At 41.4% G+C, this 24945-nt stretch overlaps 1 protein-coding gene and 1 pseudogene across 49 annotated transcripts in view; one reads left to right on the top strand and one right to left on the bottom strand.

The window, feature by feature from the left end:
* DST (dystonin) overlaps positions 1-24945 on the top strand; it is a 483923-nt gene that overhangs the window by 265988 nt on the left and 192990 nt on the right. For all 48 annotated transcript variants that reach the window (XR_007923259.3, XR_011388661.2, XR_016233970.1 and 45 more), the window contains one exon: positions 11528-11694. Coding sequence is in view for 42 of the 48 variants with exons in the window: in XM_051855540.3 (XP_051711500.2) it covers positions 11528-11694 (167 nt within the window). In the remaining 6 variants the exon portion in view is untranslated. The remainder of the gene's footprint in view (positions 1-11527; positions 11695-24945) is intronic.
* Positions 128-2258, bottom strand: LOC100345686 (large ribosomal subunit protein eL28 pseudogene; annotated as a pseudogene). Its single transcript, XR_016233978.1, has one exon. The product of XR_016233978.1 is annotated as a large ribosomal subunit protein eL28 pseudogene (transcript).

Consider the following 24945-nt stretch of genomic DNA (forward strand, 5'->3'; position numbering starts at 1 on the left):
CTCACGTCTTCAGCAGATAGTTACTGAATACCTGTCATGTGTTTCCTATGTTCCTGCAGTTCCAGAGTTAGCTTAAAAGTTTGTCAGCTGGGTGGAAAGTTTGTCCCCTGAGAGGAATCAAGTCTTCTTCTTCTTCTTTTTTTTTTTTTTTTTTTTTTTTGACAGGTCTGACTGTTTATTGCGGGCAGGGGCTCAGGAGCTCTTGGTGGGGCGGGTGCGCTTCCTCTTCACCATCACAGGCTTCTGGCTGCGCAGGATGGCGCTAGCTCTGCGGATGACGGCCATGCGCAGGTCGGGGCGGTACTTGTTCTTGCGAATCATGTGCCGGATGCTGCTGAGCGTGGCCTGGGCGTTCTTGTTGATGGTGGTGCGCACGTACGAGGTGGCAGGCTTCCGCTGGCCGGATCTGCGCTTCATGACCACCACGACGCCCTTGCCGTTGGCCGCCGGCTCCACGCCCATGGTCTTGCGGTGGATAAACCCTTGTAGCGGAACGAGTTGCGGGCCTTCAGGTTGTTGGGCTCCGTGTTGTACGTCTGCTTGTTCCTCTTGATCAGGAAGCTGGAGCAGTTGCGCACGACCATCCACTGCAGGTGCGCGGACATGGCGGCGGCTCCTCGCGCGGAGGCTGCCGGAAACGGAAAGAGCCTTTTTTTTTTTTTAATTTATTTATTTGATGGGTAGAATTATAAACAGAGAGAGAGAGAGACAGAGAGAAAGGTCTTCCTTCCGTTGGTTCACTCCCCAATGGCTGCTTCCGCTGACACTGCGCTGATCTAAAGCCAGGAGCCAGGTGTTTCTTCCTGCTCTCCCATGTGGGTGCAGGGACCCAAGCACTCCACTGTGTTCCCAGGCTACAGTAGAGAGCTGGAATGGAAGAGGAGCAACCGGGACTAAAACCTGGCACCCATATGGGATGCCAGCACTGCAGGCAGAGGATTAAGCGAGTGAGCCATGGCTCTGGCCAGGAATCAAGTCTTGAAGTCCATTTTAGTTATTCCTTCCTTAGTGTGGATATGTCTTTTAGGCATTATTTTTTTTTTTTTTTTTTTTTTTGACAGGCAGAGTGGACAGTGAGAGAGAGAGACAGAGAGAAAGGTCTTCCTTTGCCGTTGGTTCACCCTCCAATGGCCGCCGCGGCCGGTGCACCGCGCTGATCCGATGGCAGGAGCCAGGAGCCAGGTGCTTTTCCTGGTCTCCCATGGGGTGCAGGGCCCAAGCACCTGGGTCATCCTCCACTGCACTCCCTGGCCACAGCAGAGAGCTGGCCTGGAAGAGGGGCAACCGGGACAGATTCCGGCGCCCCGACCGGGACTAGAACCCGGTGTGCCGGCGCCGCTAGGCGGAGGATTAGCCTAGTGAGCCGCGGCGCCGGCTTCTTTTAGGCATTATTGAGAGTACTGTGATTTAAGAGAGGAAAGAACCTAGTGAGGAAAATCTTGTATTAAGGGGAAAAGGCCATCAATTAAGCAAGTGCAACTAGAGGATGAGGAGGGTGTTAGTGAATCCCAGGATCCGTTCACATGAGAAATCCAGGTGTGCACCTTCCTTTGATGGTGCCTGGTGCTCTTGTGTGTCAGCTGCTCTGCCAGTAGAGAGGCTGGGACACTCCAGTGGCAAGAATATTGACCTCAGGGGCTGAGGCTAAGCTGGGGGATGCCCCTTCACGGCTTCTCTCTGTGCAGCCATTTTCACAGCGGCGAGTACACTGCTGAGCCAGAGGAAAAGTTAGTCTGAGTTACGAGGATAGAGTCCCTTCCTAAGTGTTAAGGAGAGATTTCACTTTTTTTGTAAATTCTGTACCAGAATTTAGGAGTCTTAGGCTTGCATGTTAGGCATCCTGCTAGTATGCTGTGAGGCCCTGGCTCGTCACGTCTCCTCTTTTCCTCCAAGCTTGTTCCCCAGTGAAGTGAGGGAGTCTGCCAAACGGCTCTGCTTTCTTTCAGTTTGAATTCCCACAATTATTTTGTTTTTTAAAAATATTATTTGCAAGGCAGAGAGAGTGAGTGAGTGAATGAGTATAAGCAGCAGAACTTATTTCCGCTATTTCGCTCCCACAATGCGACAACTACCAAGGATGGGCCAATCCTATGCCAGGATTTGGGTGAATTCCAGTGGTTTCTTAATCTTCACTGTATTTACAGCCTTCTCCAAGTGAAATACTTAGTTCTGTGAACTTCAAAGATGTTGCCTTTTCCATTGTTTCAAATAAATTATTTAAATAGTAAATTTGATTTTAAATCCTTTAAACAAATTGTTAAACCAATGTAAAAGATCAAAGTTGCATTATTTGCCTTATATAGAAGAATACCATGCATATACTAAAAAAAAGTGAGTAAGGTTGCAGGGAGTATCTGAGTCAGCGTTGGAGTTGGCTGTTCTTGTGTACTTACTGCATGCCACAACCATGATAGCATCTGTAAAAATAGTGTGTTCCTGTTGCCCAGTTGTCTGGTGCCATTGACTTTGCTCAGAGGATGTCACGTTCACAGATTCAGCTGACTAACACCATAAGGTTGTTGCAGTTCATTTAGAAGTAGGTGGGTCATTTAGCAATGACTGTGAATGAAATCAGTGTGCTGTGGGATAGGATACGTTGGCTTGCTTCTTTCATTGATAAGACGTTTTAAGGTTGCATACTATGTGAGGTTTGCGCATTTGCTTTAGAGAAATGATTCAGATGAAGCACAATTTTTCTTCTTCTTCTTCTTTTTTTTTTTTTGACAGGCAGAGCGGGACAGTGAGAAAGAGAGACAGAGAGAAAGGTCTTCCTTTGCCATTGGTTCACCCTCCAATGGCCGCCGCAGCTGGCGCACTGTGCTGATCTGAAGCCAGGAGCCAGGTGCTTCTCCTGGTCTCCCATGGGGTGCAGGGCCCAAGAACTTGGGCCATCCTCCACTGCCTTCCCTGGCCACAGCAGAGAGCTGGCCTGGAAAAGGGGCAACCGGGACAGAATCCGGCGCCCTGACCGGGACTAGAACCCGGTGTGCCGGCGCCGCAAGGAGGAGGATTAGCCTATTGAGCTGCAGCACCGGCTGATTTTTCTTCTTGACATTGGGTTTACGTGTGTTCCTGTTGCCCAGTTATCTGGTGGCATTGACTTTGCTCAGAGGACATTCATGTTCACAGATTCAGTGCATGACCTCTGGGTTGGTTGACTGAGGCTTTAATCATTGGATATTGTCTCAGCTCTGCCGAGAGGTGAGAGGTAAAATATGGAGTAAGGGGGCCGGCGCCGTGGCTCACTAGGCTAATCCTCCGCCTTGCGGCGCTGGCACACCGGGTTCTAGTCCGGTCGGGGCGCCGGATTCTGTCCCGGTTGCCCCTCTTCCAGGCCAGCCCTCTGCTGTGGCCAGGGAGTGCAGTGGAGGATGGCCCAAGTGCTTGGGCCCTGCACCCCATGGGAGACCAGGAGAAGCACCTGGCTCCTGCCATCGGATCAGCGCAGTGCGCCGGCCGCAGCGCGCTGGCCGCGGCGGCCATTGGAGGGTGAACAAACGGCAAAGGAAGACCTTTCTCTCTGTCTCTCTCTCTCTCACTGTCCACTCTGCCTGTCAAAAAAAAAAAAAAATGGAGTAAGGTATTAGTGTTGTATAAGGAACAGGTAATGTCAGAAAAAGAGAAGCCAGTATAAAGATCATGAGTGTATTTTGGTTATTGGCATGAATTATTTTTTAAGGCTCATGTTAGTGTTCAGTGTTTTCCTTTCAGTTTTTGAGATTGCTTACATGGACTGAAAAGGTAAAACACAAGTGGGAGACTTCTGTATTCTCAGCCTTGGATTCTCAACTATGAAAATGACTTTATACATTGATATTTACATTATGGTTTTTTATGCTTTTGAGTGCCCAGAATTATTTAGGTGAAAAAATACCCACCAGCAAAGTTTCTAATCCAAATGATTTTAAGGACTCCCTGTCCAAATGGTTAGATTTTCTGAGCATTTGTTTCATTACCAGGAGGATCAACACTTTTAGGATCCACGTTCAGAGAACTTGCTTTGTAACCTCTCTAGGTAGTAGCTAAAAATGCTTTGTGTTGTGTATTTCTATTATCCAGGACTGTTTTCTGTAAACCACCTTTTGTCAGGGCTCTGGAAAATATTTTCACATGATATAAAAATCTTGCAGACTCTTCTTTGTAATTTAAGGTTGGAAGATATTGAAAAATACATACAAATAGAATGGTGTACAAGGTGGGCTAACCTTTCTTGCTGTCCTTATAGTGGTACCACCACACTCTGAATTTTACTTTATAAGAGGAAATAATATTTCCCTCACTAACTTAAGTGACATAAAGATTTGGCCTATTCATGTTTGTGTAAATGCAAAAAGTATATAATGATTGAGAAGTTTTTGTGTTAAATCTGCTCTGCAGACCAAAAAAAATAAATAAATAATAATAAATTTAAGCAGAATCTGTGATAAACTAGTTACTGAAATTTAAAGTTTAAATCAGATAAGCCAGACAGAAAGTGTATAAGGAATCTTAGTTATTTGAAAAAAGAAAATAAGCCAAAAATTGGTTTTGATTGTAAGTAGAATAGCAAGCTCCTAAGAGACAGGCCACAGCATAATGGATCATACCCTCAGATTTCCATCAACATTGAGACTCAATTCTTGAAGGAGGTAGAAGTTACACTGAGCCCAGTATCACTCCAGGACTGTGTCCTAGATGGGGGTTGACACCGGAGGAAAGATTGCCCAGGATTAGAAAATGGAAGGACCGGGAAAAGGCCTTGAGCTCGTCTCTGCATTGTGTTTCTCTCATTAGACTCTAAGGTCCCTAAGGATGGTTTTATAACCCTTGCCTGTTAATGGTACAAGTAGACGTTTGTGAATGTTCGTTGAATGAATGAGGCTGTGAAAGAGGAGCTGATAGATGATCTCTCGGAGTATCTGTCACTCTTCAGCAGTCTCCTATTCACCACTTTTATTATCTTTAGCAAACAATCTAATTTCTGCTTCTACTAGAAAGATGGATTTGTAAGCAAGAACTCCCTCACTTTCTTGTAAGTCATCTCTGTTCAATTGTAGTGGAGTGATGGGGATGGAAGCCAAATCACAGTAGGTAGAGGACTGAAGATAATAAAGGCTGAAAAAATAAATAAATAAATAAATAAGAGAGGAAAAAAACCCAGAAACCCCCTCCTCCACACTTTTTTAAGTTGCTTAGCTGAGAAGGAGAGGGATGATGGCAAATGAAGAGGGAACTGAGTTTATGAGGGTTATTTATTTTTTACATTTATTTTACGATGAAAGAAACTTGGGTATTTTAAATACAGAGAGGAAAGACCCAGATGAGAAGGGATAATTGATTCTGTGGGATCCCCAGGAAGCAGGAGCACAGGAGGAAGGGAGGTTGCGTAGAGGCAAAGCTGTACAGGGAAGTGAAGGAGTTCTTAGTCATGAGGCTGTTGTCTCTGTGCAGAGGAGATGAGAGTGATTGTTAAACGTAAAAGAAGAAGTGGTTGAGTAGGGAGTTTTTGGCAGCTAGTGAAGAATTGAAAGTGATATTGCTAGAAGTGGAAGAACTGCCATGTGGGGCACCGGAAGGATTTCTGGGTTTCCTTGACTAGCTGAGATGACGGATGTGGAGTTTGTGGTGGCAGCAGCCCACATGGGGGTGTGATTTTCTTTCTTCAGTAGGGCTTCATAGCTGAGGGAAAGAAGACATAGAGCTGGACTGATCAGGATGGAGGTCTGGGTGGTTGCAGGGAAAGCGCAGGGGGTGAGGGAGTTGAGGATGTTAGTGGTTCATGTAGCACAAGACAGATGAGAAAGGCGGAATGATAGGAGAGGTCTCTAAAGGAAAAGAAAAATACTCTTCTGTACAACTGAGAGAAGATTCTTAGCTGGACCAGATACCATTAATGAAGGTCAGATTAACAAGAGAAAAACAAATTAATTAACCTGTGCATTTTGTATGAAAATGGGAGACACTCAGGGAATGCACAGTTCTCCAAGAGGCAGCTTTGAATTACAGTTTACAGGGCATCTTCAGCAAAGAACAAGTTTTAGAAGTGACAAGATGAAGGGAAAGGACTTTGGGCCTCTAGGAGTGACAGCTTGTGGGAGGGCAGACAAAAGTCAGAAAAAGGCTCCATGGTAGAGCTTGTTGATGTGGATTCCTCTAGTGCCATGAACAAGCTTTATAACCTTATATAAAGGTTGAAAATTATCTTCAGTGATTAACTTTTACTCTCCTCGATGGGAAGGGGACAAAAGACTTTTAGTTTTGTAAATTTGTGTCCTGCCAGACAAGTAGAGGGAGGCTAGAGAGCTCTTCTGTATCTGCTGCTTCTAATTTCCTGTATCTCTCTCTTTTTTTCAAACTTTCATTTAATAAATATAAATTTCCAAAGTACAACTTTTGGATTATAGCGGCTTTTTCTCCCCCATAACCTCCCTCTCACCTGCAGCCATCCCATCTCCCACTCCCTCTCCCATCCCATTCTCCATCAAAATTCATTTTAATTATCTTTATATACAGAAGATCTACTTAGTATTTACTAAGTAAAGATTTCAACAGTTTGCACCCACACAGACACACAAAGTGTAGAGTACTGTTTTAGTAGTACTTTTACTGTTAATTCGCATAGTACAACACATTAAGGATAGAGATCCTACAGGGGGAGTAAGTACACAGTGACTCCTGTTGTTGATTTAACAATTGAGAGTGTCATAAATAATTTCCTTTATCTCTACAATCCTTCCTAGTTCAGGTGGCATGTTCTAGTCTGGCATATCCCCTCCTTGCCTCCCAGATAGGAAATAAACATATCAATTCACTTGTTTTTCTCTTGTCAGTCTGTCTTTTGCTATAGGGGTCCTCCCAACAAAAAGCTTCTGTTCTAAGAACTTAATGAGGTTTGAAGAAAAAGAGTTTTTTTGTTTGTTTTGTTTTTGTCCCCCCCACACCCCCCCGCCCCTGCTATAGTTCATGGATTGGAACAGAATTCAGCAGGCTAAGGAATATGAGATGTTGGTGAAGCCAGATAATCGGTTTAGCTAGAGTCAGAGAATGAAAGTGCCGAACAGAAAATTCCTGTCAGAAGTTAAACATCTGAAATAGACTAGTTCTGGGTCAAGGTGATGAAACCTAGCACATAGGTGTCTGAATGTCAGAAATGGGGAGGAGGAGCCGGTGCAGTGGCGCACTAGGTTAATCCTCTGCCTGTGGCGCTGGCATCCCATATGGGCGTCGGTTCTAGTCCCGGCTGCTCCTCTTCCGTTCCAGCTCTCTGCTGTGGTCTGAGAAAGCAGTGGAGGATGGCCCAAGTCCTTGGACCCCTGCACCCACATGGGAGACCGGGAGGGGGCACCTGGCTCCTGGCTTCGGATCGGCGCAGCTCTGGACGTTGCAGCCACTTGGGGAGTGAACCAGCAGAGGGAAGACCTTTCTCTCTGTCTCTTTCTCTGTAACTCTGCCTGTCAAATAAATAAAATCTTTAAAAAAAAGAAATGGGGAGGAGACAAAGGGCTGTGAAGGTGGGGTGCTATGTGGAGACAAGGTTTGGGCTTCAGGGTACACACACAGCCACTGCCCAGACCTTTGGGGACATGTGGAAATCATTTTTGAGGAGAAGAAAAAGATGTTAAAGCAAGAGTTGTCTTATAATGTCCAGATGAGAGCTGCCCAGCCACAGGCAGAGGTTTGAAAAGAGCTGGATTTGCACTATTGAGGCAGGTAGAATATATCTGTGTTGCCTGTTGGCCTGTTGGGGTCTGTGACTTGATTTAAGGTAATAGGGAAGTCCCGGGATCTAGTACAATGGCAGAAACATTGTAAGGTACTGAAGATGTATGAGACTCTGCTTATCATGGAGTAGATATTTCTAGAAAGATTAGGAAAGATGGCAAACTGGTCAGGGGAGACAAAGCAGATGAAAACTGGGCATAAGGCTTAGTAACAGGAAGAACTTGAATTTGGGTGGTAGCCAACAATGACCTGGATATGAGGCATGAGGGCTTCAAGTTTCCAAAAGGAACTCTGGTGTAAAGTGTTTTGTTTGTTTTTGATGCTAGCTGACAAGTTGTTGGTAAGACACTTTAAGCAGTAAATGCTACTAATAAAATCGTGGTGAGAGAATTTTCCATATGTCAAGAGTTGTGCTGAACACTTGATATGATTATTTCATTTAATCTTTAGACTACCCAAAGAGGTAGATGTTGCTATGTCATCATTTATGTTTCATGTGGATTTTAGAGATATTTTGTGATTAGTATGGGTCATTTATTTCTTTAACTGTTAGAATTGAGATTTAAATCCAGGCAGCATGAATTGAAACTCACCCTCTGTAGCATACTGAATTGCCCTTGGGTTTATTTATTTATTTATTTATTTATTTTTATTTTTTGACTGGCAGAGTTAGAGAGAGAGACAGGTCTTCCTTTTTCCATTGGTTCACCCTCCAAGTGGCCGCTATGGCTGGTGTGTTGCCACTGGCGTGCTGCGCCGATCCGAAGCCAGGAGCCAGGTGCTTCCTCCTGGTCTCCCATGCGGGTGCAGGACCCAAGCACTTGGGCCATCCTCCACTGCACTCCGGGCCACAGCAGAGAGCTGGACTGGAAGAGGGGCAACTGGGACAGAACCGGCACCCCAACCGGGACAGAACCGGTGCCCCAACCGGGACAGAACTGGCGCCCCAACTGGCACTGCAGGCGGAGGATTATCCTATTGAGCCATGGCGCTGGCCCTCCCTTGGGTTTTGAAGGGAGGTGATTTGATAACTTCCTACAATCTAGCCTGAATCTGGAGCCCTCATTAACCTGTCCTGGTGGGGGATTCAAGCAGTTTGATCACAGATTTCAGAACATGAGTTATGCATGACAGTTGCATGCTTGCAAGTTTTAGCATTTAATTTACTTTTCTTTTTAGTTTGCACAGTATCATGAAAACTCTGATATATTCAGAGGTTGTGAGTAATGGTAACACTATATTTTTTAAAAGCACCTTCAACTGCCTTGTGAAGATGATGTTCAGTTAATTGAGAATAACAGAAGCTGCAAATGAGTTATTGGGTTGTTTCTGATATCTTAAAGCATGGCTCATAACATAGTTGAAGATGTATTTTAAAATTACAGCTGTTTAGATGATGTGTGCATGTGTAACAGCCTGAAATAGTGTCTGTAACAATTTGAAACTTATCCAATAGAGTTTACTTAATAAGATGCTCTTCTTTCGATTAATATTTAGACCATTTTTAAACCTCTAAACTCATCTTCTAATAAAAGAAATATGTTAGTATTCAAGTCTATTAAATACTACAAGCCTATCACCTTGACACTGAAATTCACTGACTTCCCTCATTAATGGGTAATTACTTTTGTAATTGGACTGGCATGCAATGTTCTTGAATCAGCAGAAAACTGTCTCCCCTCTCTCCAGCGATCTCCCTTTTCTTTATATTGCTATCAGTACCACCCATGTAGCACCTGCATCGGAAGGTCTCCAAGGAGGTCGATTTTATGATTAGTTAAAACACGGAGGAAACTATTAAGAAACTTTGCCTAAAAGCTCAACTTTCCCATTCCCAGTTTCCTAGATTAGTTTCTCTGAAACCTTGTTTTCAAATCTTTTAGATTTTCTCCACAGGAGGAAATTAGAGAAAATAATAAAGATAGGTTTTTGCTCCTCCCTTTGTCAGAAAGAATAACTACAACAAATAGCTCTGGTGGACTGAGCATGTGCTCACTGTGTTCCTGTTGCAGTCTTGCCACACGGTGTGGTAATATCTATCACCATTACTGTGCAAGTGAGGGAATGATCTTAAAGTAGTTAAGTAACTTGAGCATGTAAATGGTGGAGATGTGATTTAAATATTTGAATGCACAGGATGTCCCAGAAAAGCATGCTGGCTTAATTTGAAACCTGAATATCTTTGGAAGGTAGACATAAGAATATTGGTGATTTTCTATTCTATTCTTTCTTTCTTTTTTTTTTTTTTTTTTTGTGCATCAAAAAGAGATCCCTTCCATATGTACTATATGATATGTCCATACACATAGTTCTTTTTCCTGGTACTGAGATTAGCACAGGTTCTTAGGAAGGATGATTAACAGTGAGATACTTTGTTCCATTTTCAAACTCTGGTCATTTGTCAAGGAATGTCTCCCAACTGTGGCTAAGAGTGGAGGTTCATAGGGCATGGCTGCTTCTTCTGAATACTGGAGAAAGGGTGTATGAGGCCCAGCCTCATCTCTGGTAAATGGTACTGTAGGGGTTGCCAGGCCTGCCAAGGGCTTTAGCTGTTGTAGCCTTCCTGCCCCAAGTCCCTGGGTTGGCTGTCCCTCTGTCTCTGGCTCCTGTGGCAGCTGGGAGGAATAAAGGGCTTCCTGTCCCAGGCTGGCACGGTTGCCTGTAACAGGCTTTCTTTAGTCTAGAATTTTTTATGCTCTACTTTTAGTTGCTTGACTACCCATTTTGACCTCTGAGTTCTGTGTTGTGTTTATGGTCTCTTAGTGAGACTTCAGACTAAAAAGGGCTTTAACCATTATGTGCTTCTGCCTCCTACCTCCTCATTTTATAGAGGAGGAAGTTGACTCACGCATATGAAATGAATTATCCAAAGCTATGAGACTTCTGGCCAGCACTAACAGCCTGTCTCATGACTCCAGTCCAGTGATTTTGGTGCTGTTCCAGAATGATATGTTCCTCTCTCTGTCTTGCTTCCAGTATCTCACATGCTCATCCTCTTCCTGGCTTGGCGCCTGTCTTCTCGATCCCTTGGCATTGCAGTGCTGCACCGAGGCAGAGAACAGTTGTTTGCTAGTGTTAATCCCAGCTTTGGAATTACTGTGTAACCTGTGGTAAACTCACCATGTGCCTCAACATAATTATCAACAGGTTAAATAGGACCCGAACCAAAGAGATGGGCTCAGGCAAAGATAAATCACAGAAACTAGCAATCATAGCAACTGTTTGTTATTCAGTGGAGGAATTTTTTAGAACACTTAATGAAAACATACAAAGTATAGGAGAAAAAAATTAGTTGATAAAGCTTCCACGTTGGGCAAGCTGAGCAAGGCTCATGAGAAAGAGATTTTCAGCCATAGTGTTGTATAATACAGAAATGGGAGAGGGCACTATTTCACATTTCTGTGTTCTTTACACACACACAACACCTGTTGGATCAAATTCTGCTCTGCAGGTGGTAGTGTCGAATAACACATAGGTTTTACTTTTGATCCATTTGAACTTGGAAAAACATTTGCTTAAGTTAAGAAATCTTAGATTAGCAAGGAAGAATGTATACTTTCCAATGCTGTGAAGTTTTTGTATAGTTACAAGAGATTAGATGCTTTTATATTGGACACAAATGAATTAAATACAACCTTTTCAATCTGGTAACCTTTTTGGAACTCAGTTTTCCTATGTATAAAATAAGAGTAATATACTGTCTTGAGAGAGTTACAAAGATTAAATGAACTAGCAGTTGTATTCATTGTGTTTGGCACCTAGTAGGTTCTTAATCAGAGTTAGCTTCCTTCCCTCCTAATGGTTTAACACTTTCTGTTCTATGTAGATATCTGATATCCATGTTACTGGAGAGTCAGAGGATATGTCTGCAAAAGAGAGATTGCTGCTGTGGACACAGCAGGCCACAGAGGGTTATGCTGGAATCCGGTGTGAAAATTTCACTACCTGCTGGAGAGATGGGAAACTATTTAATGCCATCATTCATAAATACAGGTATGCAATTCATGATTCTTTTCCATATACAAATATGTGCAAGGAGGCCGGCGCCGCGGCTCACTAGGCTAATCCTCCGCCTAGCGGCGCCGGCACACCGGGTTCTAGTCCCGGTCGGGGCGCCGGATTCTGTCCCGGTTGCCCCTCTTCCAGGCCAGCCCTCTGCTGTGGCCAGGGAGTGCAGTGGAGGATGGCCCAGGTGCTTGGGCCCTGCACCCCATGGGAGACCAGGAAAAGCACCTGGCTCCTGGCTCCTGCCATCGGATCAGCGCGGTGCGCCGGCCGCAGCGCGCCGACTGCGGCGGCCATTGGAGGGTGAACCAACGGCAAAGGAAGACCTTTCTCTCTGTCTCTCTCTCTCACTGTCCACTCTGCCTGTCCAAAAAAAAAAAAAAAAAAAACAAATATGTGCAAGGAAATGTGTCTTTCATGTCTAATTTTGAAATAACTCTTGATTATTATAGAAGTAATACTTGTGCATGGCAGAAAATTAGGAAAAAGAAACAGAAATGAACACATCAAATTCCCATTATTCAGAAATCATCACTCTAAACCTTAGTGTAACAGACACCAGAAAACAATTATAATATGTCTTTGGTCTTTGCCAGTTACTTAGCAGATAAGCTTTGGTAAGTAGAATCTACAGGTAGATGACCAAAACTGTGTTTGTAGGAAACTAATGAGTTGAAAGGTAATGATTATTTTAGACAAGTTTCCAAATCATATTTTTCTAGTCTTGTTACTATAATGTGTAGTTGAGCTTAACAATAAACAATTCTAGGTGGTAAGCAGTTTCCATGTGAGAATTATTAAAAACCAAATCCTTGTTACTTACATAGTACTTAGTAAGTGCAAGGCACTGTTCTAAGCAGTTTAGACATATTAATCCATCTAATCCTCACCCCATCCCCATTGTCATCCCTGATTAACAAACAGAAACTGATACACAGAGTATGTACTTGCTTAAAGTCACGCAGTCATCCAGTGGCAGAACTGGGATTCAAATCAAAGCAGTCGAGCTCTGGAGCCTATGCTTTTATCTCCTTATAAGAATTTAAATCCCCAGAAAGTGTTTATTCACAATTACGTATTTCTTGATCTCAGTTATCTTACTTGGTTTTACGAAGATTGTGTTAAGCTGTTGAAGAACTGACTATATTCCCAAATAGGCTAAGCCCAAGATATAAACTCATTAAACTGACCAAACTTATTTCTCACAATAAAAGTAATAAATTACAATAGTTAAAGGTTTGAAAACTTTATGCACGTAAGGCATTCTGTTTAGTGCTTTACATATGTTGTTTCTTTCAACCCCCTAACAGTTCTATAAAGCAGGAATTGTTATCATCCCAGTTTTATAGATGAGGAACTGAGGTTTATTAAGGCCACACTGTGAAGAACTTACAGAGCTAAGATTCGACTTGAAATCCCCTCCTCTACCTCTCCTTGTTTTCTTCCTTCCTTTCAGTTCTCTTTGCTCTGCTCTTCTTTTTTATTAGGCCATTTTAACATCTATGAAAATTGTAATGAACCCCCCTTTCTATTCACATCTAAGAACTCCCCTTTTAATTTTTTTTGTTTAATGTTTTGTTTAATTTTAATACATTGTTTAATTTCAATAAATTTTTAAGAGATTCAATATGATTTATACATATAAATCTAAGAACATAATGATTTTCCCTTCGTCCTACCCTCCTTCTCTCATTTTTTTAAAAAAATACTTATGGTTTCTTTCACCTGAAGGAAACTTTTATCTGTAGCACTGTATTTTCAAAGTCCTTTGTTCTGTTCTTTACTTATAAAAAAGATTTAGCACTTTTCAGCATGTGTAAGAATTTAAATAGATGGGGTTGGAGTGCTCATATTTCTCATGGTTGAATGCCTTGATTTATGCTAACAAGAGACAAAGTTATATACAATTGAAACTACACTGTGACTTGATGTTTGTGTAAGATAGTGATATTCACATTTAGAGAGTAGAGCTGTGGCATATCTTAGCAGTTATTTTTACTTGATAACTAACAGTTATTTTTACTTGATAACTATCTATAAATTTTGTGTTGTATTTGAATTTGCTGTGGGAACAGCTATTTAATTGGGCTTTATTTTTGTGTGCATTTAGGTGAGTTTTATTATTTTATGAATTTTATTTGACTTCTGTAATAAAAATTTTCCGAGGAGGCCTGTGGCTTTGGTTTCTAATCATATGAACACCTGGTAGAAAAGGCTTTGTGGAGAGAGGGCTTAGCAGGACAGAATCCCATGATTGCTGCAGCTCAATCTACTGTACCACCAAGCTTGCTCCTTTCATAAACATTTTTGTCATTATGCATATAATTATTTTAGGCATGCTGGCTGTCAAGAAATGCGACTGTTGACCAGAACAATTGTGATAATTACTTCTAGGAACTTATATCAGTAATGTGGAGTTTTCGATGGGAAGGGTTCCCATAGTAGAAAACCACATACTGTACTTGTTTCTGCTTGTTTTGTTTGTATAGTTCACATTTTTTAAAAGCATAATAAAATCCTTTCCCTGAAAACCACAACTCCGACAGATCTTAGGTAAATAAACCTCATTGTTGCCCCTAACAATTTTCATTCAAAATAACAAGAAAGACTGGATTTGATAAACTTAGATCAAAAGGATGTCACGAAAGCATTTAATGAGTAAGGAGCTTAAACGCCTGAGAGAATGAAGTAGAATTAACCTTCAGGAGCCAAGAGTCAAGGGACTTGTCCAGGAGTGTCCTAGAGACTCTAGGGCTGGGATGAATGGATGCAGGGAGTAAAATTCCTGCCATCACTGCCTGTTACTCAGAGGCAGGTGTAACAAGAAGAGGATCCAGTTATGCTCTTATTTACGGATGGGCTCAGGCATCCCAGTAAGACTGATCTGTTTCCTTCTGAGGGAGGAAAAGCTCTCACTTCCAGCCTGTAATGCGGCACCTCACTTGTTTGATTTCTACCAGTCTCTCCAGTTGGGTATCTGCCCTAGAACAACATCGAAAGACAAGTTCCAAAACAGCAGCACCCAGCATTGCTCAGTGTGAAAACAAGTCTGTCTGAGCAGGCATGAACATGAATGTGTACTCGCAGGCCAGAAAGAACATTGCAAACGGTGCTGTATGGCCGTGTGAACCTAAGGCGCTGACACGGAAGGACACTCAGGATGTTACGACCAAAATGCTACAGGGTTGGGGTGCTTGGAGAGAGATAATTTCTGCCTACTGGTTTCTTCCTGCCCTATTCTTGTTTTTAATTTAGCCCATTCATTCAATTATGTCTCCTTTCAAGGCCCTTGACATTCCTTTAAATATATTTGCCAAGTTAAGACTGAAAATTTTGGAAATAGGTTGAATACAGGAACACACCATTGAAACATTTTCTAATTAAACAGCCAGGGATTTTTTTGTTTTTACTTGCTTTTTTACTTGTGGTTGGGTAGCAATTATTTGGTTAACTGTTTGAGTTTTGTATTGGAATTTAATGAGACCCTCACGTTTTATTGTTGTGAGTGTTTAAAGATGCCGGAATTGGGAAGGCCAGACTGTGAGGCTGTGGTTAGAGTCATCCTCTTTAATAGTATGACCTGGAGGCTAATGAATCAGTCACATGCTGAGATCAGTCACACCTTAGAGGCTAAACTGGACTGAACTGGTTTAGTACAGGGAGGAGGCCCTTCAGGGTTTGAAATGTTCTTTTGGGAAGTTAGATTAGTGTTGAGTAGGTGGTTCTTTTTCCTTAGTCCTCAGGCTGTAGAGTCCAGAGATATGAGGCTGTATGTGTGTGTGTGCACAGGTATGGGCTCTGGTTTGTGTGACACTGAAAGTTAGTAATTTTTTCAAAAATCACTGGCCTGGGAGATGAAATCAAATTGCTTAGTGAACTAACAAATGGTTGAACATGGTCAGCAGAAATGGGTGATTTCTAATCATCATCACATTTTTTGATTCTTCAAGAGCTAAGGTACACAGCTTGTAATATCATGAACCTGCATCCAAGCGAGATGTATGAGCTAGTGTACACAGCCATTTTTATTATGTCTGTGTATTTTTACATGCAATTTGTGTGGTATGATTTTTGGCATTTAAATTTTTAGAGGAAAGATTTACTCATACTTCTTTCTGTGTTCCTGGCCCTCTTGCTCAGAATGATGTACAGAAACTCTCTAATACTAAGTTTCCCATTATTGTATGAAAAGGATCCTTACAGATATGAAGTAAGCTTGTATCCTCCTATTTCCATTTTTGAGGCAGAAAACTGAAAAAGTGATTCAGATATATTTGTGCACTATTTGTATTACCTAGTTGATGTTGTTTGTTGGTGCTAAATTTGTTGATTATATGGGTCTTTGTAGGGCAGTATGAACATGTCTATAGGATAAGGTCCTAGATGTGGAATTATTGGGTCAAAGGATATTGTGTTTAATATTTAAGATACGTTTCCTGATTGCTGAAAGAGTTGTACTGATATATGTCCTCTGCACTGTTTCATCTCTATGGTGCCTTTGAGAAAGAAACATTTCCCAGCTTGTTCATTGCATTCTAGCTGGTCCAACTCCCATTCATTTTTTTTCCTATTATTCTTTATTTAATTCACCCTTTTATTCATAAAAGTATTTCTTTTCAGATCTTAAAAATGTGCCAAAAGCTGAGGGCCCTTGTTTCCCTGTGTTTGATGTGTATGCTGCTAGTCTAAACCTGTGTGTTCAGTGTGTGTGGGGAGAAATGGTGAAATAAGTTGGCAATCTTCAGAATTACGGGATCCTGTAAACAGAATACCAGCATTGGAGGCTGTCTTGCTACAACCTATGAGCGAGTGTGTATCTATGTGTCAGGATTAAGGAAGTGGGTAGTAAACATTAGTTTCCCTCCCTCCCTATGTGCTGCTGTGATTCTCTTAACCCCAGGCACGGACTTAAAGCTCAAGAGAAATGGGATTTGGGTAAAGACCCTTCTCTCCTTGAGACCCCCATGTGCTGTCTTCAGGCTTCCCTTCACCATTGTCTTGCCTTTGTTTTACATTACAGGAGCAGCTGCCATTTTTGATAGGCTCATCTATTTTAGTACTTCTTTCAGTTTGACTTGTTTGTACATTCACATTCTCAGATATGAAGCATTTTAAGATTTTATTTACTCCCAAAGTAAAAATAAGTGGGTCCCTACCTCAAACCCCTGCTCCTTTTGAAAAAGAGGGACTATTTATCCCTTAGTCACTAAGGTTTACTAAAACTTTTATCAGCTCATGAAAGCATAGGTAGTGGAAGAGTTATTTCTGCTCAAAATAGATACTCTTCTTTGTATTTATTAAAATCCATAAGGCTATCATAGAGTGGATTATTCTGAGATAAAAGGCATAATTCATTCAGTATATTTTAATTACTGAAGTTGTTAGATTCTAATATTAAAGTATTAACAATACTTACTGCAAATTATAGTATTTCTCACTGTTTCCCTCTGCCTTGAGAGCCACTCTGTAGGACAAAAAAGAATATTTCAAATAAATTCAGGCATCCAGTTTTGCAAACAAGGGAATATTACCTTCATAGCTTATTGCCACCTTGGAGTTCTTAGCTTTGTTTCTTTCAACAAGATGTGCTCGAATATGAGCACAAAGGAATATCTGCATCAGTTACATAACTGTGCATGGATCTTCTCCATGCACATATTTATTTGCTGGAGGAGAGAGGTGGACCATATTACAGGTCTTTTTTTTGTGGGGGGGGTAGGAATGAGCAAGATGCGATGCTCTTTGTACCAAGAACAGTAAGAATATGCTAAGTCTGAACATGATATAATCCACAGTCATCTTCAGGAATTTGTTATGGTTGTCGTAGGATTAGTGAGGCATATTGAATGTCTTTTCTTTGGTGTGATTTCTCAAAGATCTGACATTAAGTGACACATGCTGCTTCATGTGACTGTGTGGGTGGTGGGCTGGAGATTAGAGAGTGTTCTAAGACTGATCTTAGTGAAGATCAATGAAGTGAGGGGTTTTTTGTTGTGTTTTTAAAACTTGCACAGAATCCCTTTTCAGCTCCTTGCACACTGCTCGGTGTCTAACATGTTCCCAGCAATGCCTGAGCCTGTTGTGCGCGCAGCTGCGGCCTTGTCTGTGCATGTCCCCAGAGCAGTGAGGCACACTGGAGAGTCATGCTTCAGGGTCGGCTGGTTTCACTGGAACTTCATTAGCAGCACCTCCGCCATTAGCAACAGACCTGACCACCATCTTTTTCTGTTCATTTCTTCTCCCTCACATCATTTTCTTGCTACAGCCTTTTCCTCACTGTTAACAGATGATCTTGATCTTGCCCTAAGAGAATGTTGAAGCCAGCATGTGGTAGCTCTGCTTCCGAAGATACAAATCCACCCTCCTCTGCAAACCTCCCAACCACGTTCACTCCTGTTCAGCACAGGAGACCTCTCCAACCATCCAAGGCTGCCCCCTCCTGCTGTGCTGTGGATCTCATCTCAGCCTTTGGCTGAAGGTCCTCTTTTCCCCCGTGTATTCACCTGTTCCCTTCGGTGAATCTTTCTCACTGGATTTTAAGCACTCTGATGCCCGGTAATAAAACAACAGTCAACAAAAGCACCTCTTATCCCTGTGCTTTTTTCCAGCTGTCTCCTTTCCTTTGAGACTAGATGCCTCAAAAGAGTTGTCTATACCCCACTACTTCATACTTAGTCCCCAGCCCACTGAATCTGCTTTCTGGGCCCCAAATCCCATAAAACACTGCTAAGATCCCCAGGGAGCCTGGCGCCATGTTTTTAGGCCGCCTCTTATGTGACCCAACTGCCTATTGCTTTCTTCTTGAGATACTCCTTCCTTTAGTTTTTATGCCACTGCTCTCCCCAGGGTTTCCTCCCATTTCTTGAGCGGCTCCTCCTCTGCTCCCTTTGCAGACACGTTGGTGAGTGTTGGAATTGTTCGATGTTGCATGTTTGGCCTTCTCCTTTCTCCTTGTGTTGTCTCTCATCCATGCCCTTAGACTTAACTTACTCAAACCAGTGTTAATTTATAGAAGTAAATTTGGTGGACATGACCTAAATATCTCTTGACCTGTCCACTTCTCTCCACTGCTGCCACATTCTTCTGCAAGACACCAGGGTCTCCTACCTGGGTTCTGTGGGAGTACTTTCACCACTTAGAATTTCTGTTCCACGGCTGGCGTAGCAGGTGAAGCTGCTGCTGCCTGTGATGCCAACGTCCCATATGAGTGCTGGTTTGTGTCCTGGCTGCTCCACTTCTGATCCAGCTCCCTGTTAATGGTCTGGAAAAGCAGCAGAAAATGGCTCATAGTGTTTGGGCCCCTGCTACCCATGTGGGAGACCTAGAAGAAGCTCCTGGTTCATGGCTTCAGCCTGGCCCAACCTCAGCCATTGTGGCTATCTTGGGAATGAACCAGCAGATGGAAGATTCTCTGTCTCTCTGTCTCTCTGTCTCTGTCACTGTTTCTCTCTCTGTGACTCTTTCAAATGAAATAAATAAATCTTTAAAAATAAAAAAATTCTGTTCCATCTGACCCCAGATATGATCATTTAATCTCTTACAATCCTCCTTAATGTACCTTAATGACTTTCCATAGTTCTTAGAAAAAAATTTCAAAAATCCTTGAAGAACTGCATGAGATTGGCTATCATCTTGGCCCCTTGCCACCCACTCAGCCTTATATCTCACCATGTGGCCTCAGGGTGCTAACTCCTCACCATGCATTGGCTCCTTGTAGTCATGCTTCCACCAACCCCAGAGCTTGTGTAGTTTCCCACCAGGTGTTCTTTTAGTTTCCTCTCCATATGGAGCTCTGATTTCTCCATATACTTACTATCTTCTTGGTGCCTCACTGCCTGGCCCATGGTAGGCAGATGCTTATTAAATATTAAGTGAGTGAATGAACTTGCTAGTTGGTTGATTAGAAATAATTGTTCCTATATAGCATACTAAAGCATCAAGTTGTGCCTCTTCTAACTACATTTTTATCGCATGGTTTTGTGAACAATTATTTCTTTTTTTTTCTTAAAGATTTATTTATTTGAAAAGCAGAGTTACAGAGAGAGAAAAGGAAAGACTAGCAGAGAGATCTTCTAGCTGTGGTTCATTCCCTGACTGACCACAATGACCAGAGGTGGGCCAGGACAAAGCCAGGAGCTTCTTCTGGTCACCCATGTGGGTGCACGGCCCCCAGGCACTTGGGCCTTCCTCTGCTGCTTTCCCAGGTGCATTAGCAGGGAGCTGGATTGGAAGTGGGGTAGCAGAGACTCCAACTGGTGCACATATGGGATGCCAGAATTACAGGCTGTAGCTTTAACCCAATGTGAAGCTGTGGTTCCAGCCCCCAGAAATTTCTTAACAACCTGTGTGTATTGATTGTTCTTTATTCTTAGTTTCATGAGAACTTTGACATGAATCCTCTCTTGAGATCTTAGTCAAATCAGTTGGATTCTTTAAACCTTATATCAGCAGTAGCCAATAAAACCCTTTCTCCCATACTTCCACACATTTCCAGATACTCCCTAGACATAAAAGAATAGGAATCCTAGGTGCTTTTTATTCTAACTTCTGTAATTCCTGATTTTCATTTTTGATAGAAGGAACTAGTTGCAAGGCGTATGTCCAAAGTCTAATAGCAATTTGGGACTCAATGACAAGATGGCTGAAAGTTCTGTTACTTGTTTTGTTGTTCTACCTGCACTTAGCCTTTCCTCTCAAATATGTAAAATTGTCTTAAAATAATTACGCTCAGATATTCGACATACACTACGATCTCACCTTTTTGAAGTATGCAGTTCAGTGGCATTGGGTGCATTCACTCTATGTGCTGCCATCACCACCATCCATCTCCAGCCACATTTTACTATACCCAGTAAACACTGAGTCTTCATTCCCCTCTCCTACTGGCCCATGGCAGCCATGGGTCTATCTTTTTTTTTTTTTTTTTTAATTGACAAAGGAAATGGTTACTGATGTCCTTTGAGATATCTCAGGTCACAAAATTTAATTGTTTTTTTTAATTCTTACTTAAAGGAAAAGCAATCTGTGACTAAATACACTCTTTTACAGACTTGTTTTCTAGCATATTCCAGAGTGGGCCAACACAAATTATCCCCATCTCAGCACTAAATGTGTTCTTTTTTTCTTGACTTAGACAAGAAAAATCGGCACTGTGAAAGAGTTAAAAGGAGCTCTGTCTCGTAATGAGTTCTTAAGACAGTAGGCATGTCTGTGCCTGTGTGTGCTTTGTGTTTGTATTGTTACGTAGCTATCTGGTGGTATTGTGATTTGTTTGCCAATTTTAAAAGAACATTAAAGAATCTTTAATGAGGAGGGATTCTAACACAATTCAGTTTCCTTGGGAGGGAGGAGAACCTCACTGAACTACAGATAGCCTGCCTTTCTCTAAATTCTCAGTCTGGATTATTGCCCTACAAACATTACCAGTGGGAAAGATGGTTTAGTATGTATTGATGAGTACTGTTTTCATGACTATCTGGAACTTCATCATATTTCTTAACAGTTGTTTAGTCTCTTGTGTTTCTTTATGGGTGTTACCATAATCCTTATTTTCTCTGGAAGCACAAGTATAATCTTCTGAATATTTCTTTCTTTCTTTTTATTTTATTTGAGAGAGAGAGAGAGAGCAAGAAAGCGCCCATCCATTGGTTCATTGACCAAATCCCCAAATGCCCACAATGGAGCTGGGAACTCAAACCTTGTTTCTCACCTGGGTGACAGGGACTCAACTAGTTGAGCCATGGCTATTGCTTCTTGTGGTAGGCAGAAGACTGGAATCAGAGTGGGGTTGGGACTCAAACCCAGGTACTTCAGTATAGGTACTTCAGTAATATTAATATACATGGGCATCCTAACCACCAGACAAAATCACTTGTTCCTATTTTCTGTATTTTGAATTCTTATCTTCACATCAGATGTGACTGTTTAGTAAATTCTCAGTTTATAATGCCAGGGCAGTACAGCAAAGTCCCCAGGCTTTGTACTCAGACAGAGCTGTGTTCAAAATCTGCCCACCACTTACCAGATTTGTGCTCTTGCTCAAGTTATGTAACCTCCTTGTACTCCAGGTTTTTTCTCCTGTAAATCCAGGATAGTAACACATCCCACTGCTCAGGGGTGCTGAGAGGACTGCATGATATAAGGCCTTTACATTTCTGAATGCATTGCCTGCCACATAGCTGGTGTCACTGTACTGTAATGCTTGTTGTTGTTTTGTTACTGTTCCCATTTTATAAAACATACCAATAGGCATTGAGTAGAAGCTGAAATTGAGGGAACACAAGGAAGGAAAGGAGGCCCAGAAGCAGTAATTTATACTTTTCAAAGTTTCCTAAGTCACCCTTGTTTGTTGTTTTCACTCCATGCCTGTTCTCTAAATTGTTTCCATTAGAGAAAAGAGGAAACCTCAAAAGGGTGTGACCTTATTGAGGACATGCAGAAGCTGTGACATTGTATCCTTTTCCATGTGGATTTTGATAAGATTTTGAGATCCTTTGGAAACCATAGATGGTGGTCTTGTTTGTGGAAATTAGTGAAATGAAAAGGAACAAACCTGGGATGGAAAATACCTCCAGGAATTTGAATCACTGGTACCTGCCACCTGCCTAGTAGCTCATTTGTCCCTTTATTATTATTCATTCATTCCGTAAAAGTTCTTGTGGTAGGCATTGAGTTAGATATCCAGGCCATAAACATGGATGAAACACAGGCTGTGCTTTCAGAAGCGCACAGTTCAGGATGAGACACAAATTCCTAGTTAGGACAAAATGTCCTAACAGTTACAGATAGCCTACAGCATTTGGGAAGGAGGGAGAATTGTTTTCTGGCAGATACGATGGTGGAATCAAGTCTACAGGAAGATTTGAGTCGGCCAGGTAGTGTAATACATGGGGTGGGGGAGAGTATGCAATGGGTATTTCTTGAGCAAAGAGAAGAGGCAAGAAAAACAGGACATATTTTATTTCTGTATTGGGAAATGGGCTCTGTTCTTCCCTTCCACTAAGACCCATAAAAGGGAAATTCCTCAAACATTGGAAGGGGAGCTCAAGGTATAGCCAAAATCTAACTGTTTTTATCCACATAAGTAGTTATTCAGTGCCAATCAAAAGCCAACACAACCTAACAAACCAAGAACTTAAAATCGCTTAACTTTTTCATACTTTAAAAAATTATGTCAATACTAAAATATTCTTAGGTAACTTTTTTTCCATAGTTATCTTTACTCAGTGTCTTGTCTGCTGTATTTCAGAGTGCTTTCTTCCCAAGTATTTTCACTTTGTTTCATATTTTTGTAGTTGAGTGTATTGGTGTTTGGCATGATGTAATATGGAAGCCTTAGGTAGTTGATGTGTCTTTCTTCAGCTATTTATTGCATATAAATCACATTTTCCCACAGGATCCTATCTAACTTTCATGTGAGCTATTGTATTTGGGAGTGTCTACACCAAAGAAATCTCTTAAGCAATTTTAATATCCTGTTAGCATTGGTTGTCTATTAGTACACAGGGTGATATCTTTGTACTATGTATCCATATATATCTACATCTACGTAAATGCCCATATCCATACATATGTATCAGTGTGTCTTTAAGACAGCTTTATTTGAGATGAATATTATAGAAAAATTGACATTACTTTTATCCCAAATTATTTTATATAATATTCATTTTTAATATCTTTTTGCTCTATAATTTTGGAATGAATTAAGAGCATTAAGCAAGTATATAGTTTGCACTTTTTATCTCACTTTTAGCTCCATGTCATAGCCTTCTCTGTTTCAAATCATTTTATTTTATTGTGTTTCTTTATCTTTGAGAGAACATATTTTTAATTTACATTATAATAAAAGGCCTAATGCTCCACAAAATAAAGAGTTCAACAGACAGAAAACAAAATGACCAGAGTTCAGCAGGAACACAGGCAAAGATCATGACCTTCTCTCGATTTTATGCTTCTAATTTCAAATTTATGTTATTTTATTGTATTTTAATTTCTAAGCTACATTGAATAGCTTATTAAAAAAACAGAATATAGGGGCCGGTGCTGTGGCATAGCAGGTTAAAGCCACTGTCTTCAGTGCTGGCATCCCATATGAGCTTCCCACCCAGCTCTCTGCTATGGCCTGGGAAAGCAGTAGAAGATGATCCAAGTCCTTGGGGCCCTGTATCCACATGGGAGACCCAGAAGAAGATCCTGGCTCCGGGCTTTGGATCAGTGCAGCTTAGGCCATTGTGGCTATCTGGGGAGTGAACCCGTGGATAGAAGACCTCTCTCTCTCTCCCTGCCTCTGCCTCTCTGTAACTCTACCTTTTAAATAAATAAATAAATTAAAAAAAAATGGAATATAAATACATGCTTAAACATTACAATCTAAGATGATTGAGTCACTTCAAAAAGATTACATTATAATAAAACAAGAGTTAGAATGACCCTTTTTCCATAAAAAATGAGTATATATAGTGTATATTATTTTAGATGGCAGAAGATTACATTATCTGGTTTAGAAAAATTTCTGTAAACTAGAGAAATTAGAATAGTTGATACTAAGCTCGGGTGTAATACAGGAATATGACCACTGTCTGCTCTATGTAGAGTGTTGACTGATGTACTCAGGTTAATGAACCTAAGATGGAAATGAAATTTCCTGCTGCCAGTCCACAAAAACATGTTACAGCAAAATGAAACCTTTAGAATGAAAATTAATATCTTCTGTATGCTAATATCTGAAGTTTTAAAGGTTATATGTTATCTCAGAAAGACTGAAAAAGAAGGAAGTTAGACAAGACACAGCCCAGGCTTCTTCTGAATGCTCCAGGAAAGTAGAGAAGTGGATTGAAAGATGGAAACTGACCAAAGTGTCAGGACAACGAGGGGATAAAAAGATTTTGATGATTTTCATGCAATTACTTTTAAATGGTGGTTTAAATTTTCTTCTTTTTTTCTCATTTCTGTTTAGTTTTCTTTATCTACTAAAGTCATTTAATGGAAGAAAACCATTTCAGTTTTTATTCCATTAAAGTGTTAACTATCAGAGTGAAAGAGGCAACTTATTCAAACTCATTGTATTATACAGCTGCTCTTGTAATGAAATGACTATGTCATTCTGAAGGAAGTTTTATGTTTTATTCTGCAGCTCAAAAAACTTGATTCTTCAATGACTTTATTCATTGTCTCTGGGATTAGTCAGTGTTTGCCTTCTTTGCTAATGGCAGGGTTCTCAGAATAACATGCCATCTCTTG

Source organism: Oryctolagus cuniculus, chromosome 5 (assembly GCF_051225735.1).
Source record: "Oryctolagus cuniculus isolate XC-2025 breed Fujian yellow rabbit chromosome 5, ASM5122573v1, whole genome shotgun sequence".
Lineage (NCBI taxonomy): Eukaryota > Metazoa > Chordata > Mammalia > Lagomorpha > Leporidae > Oryctolagus > Oryctolagus cuniculus.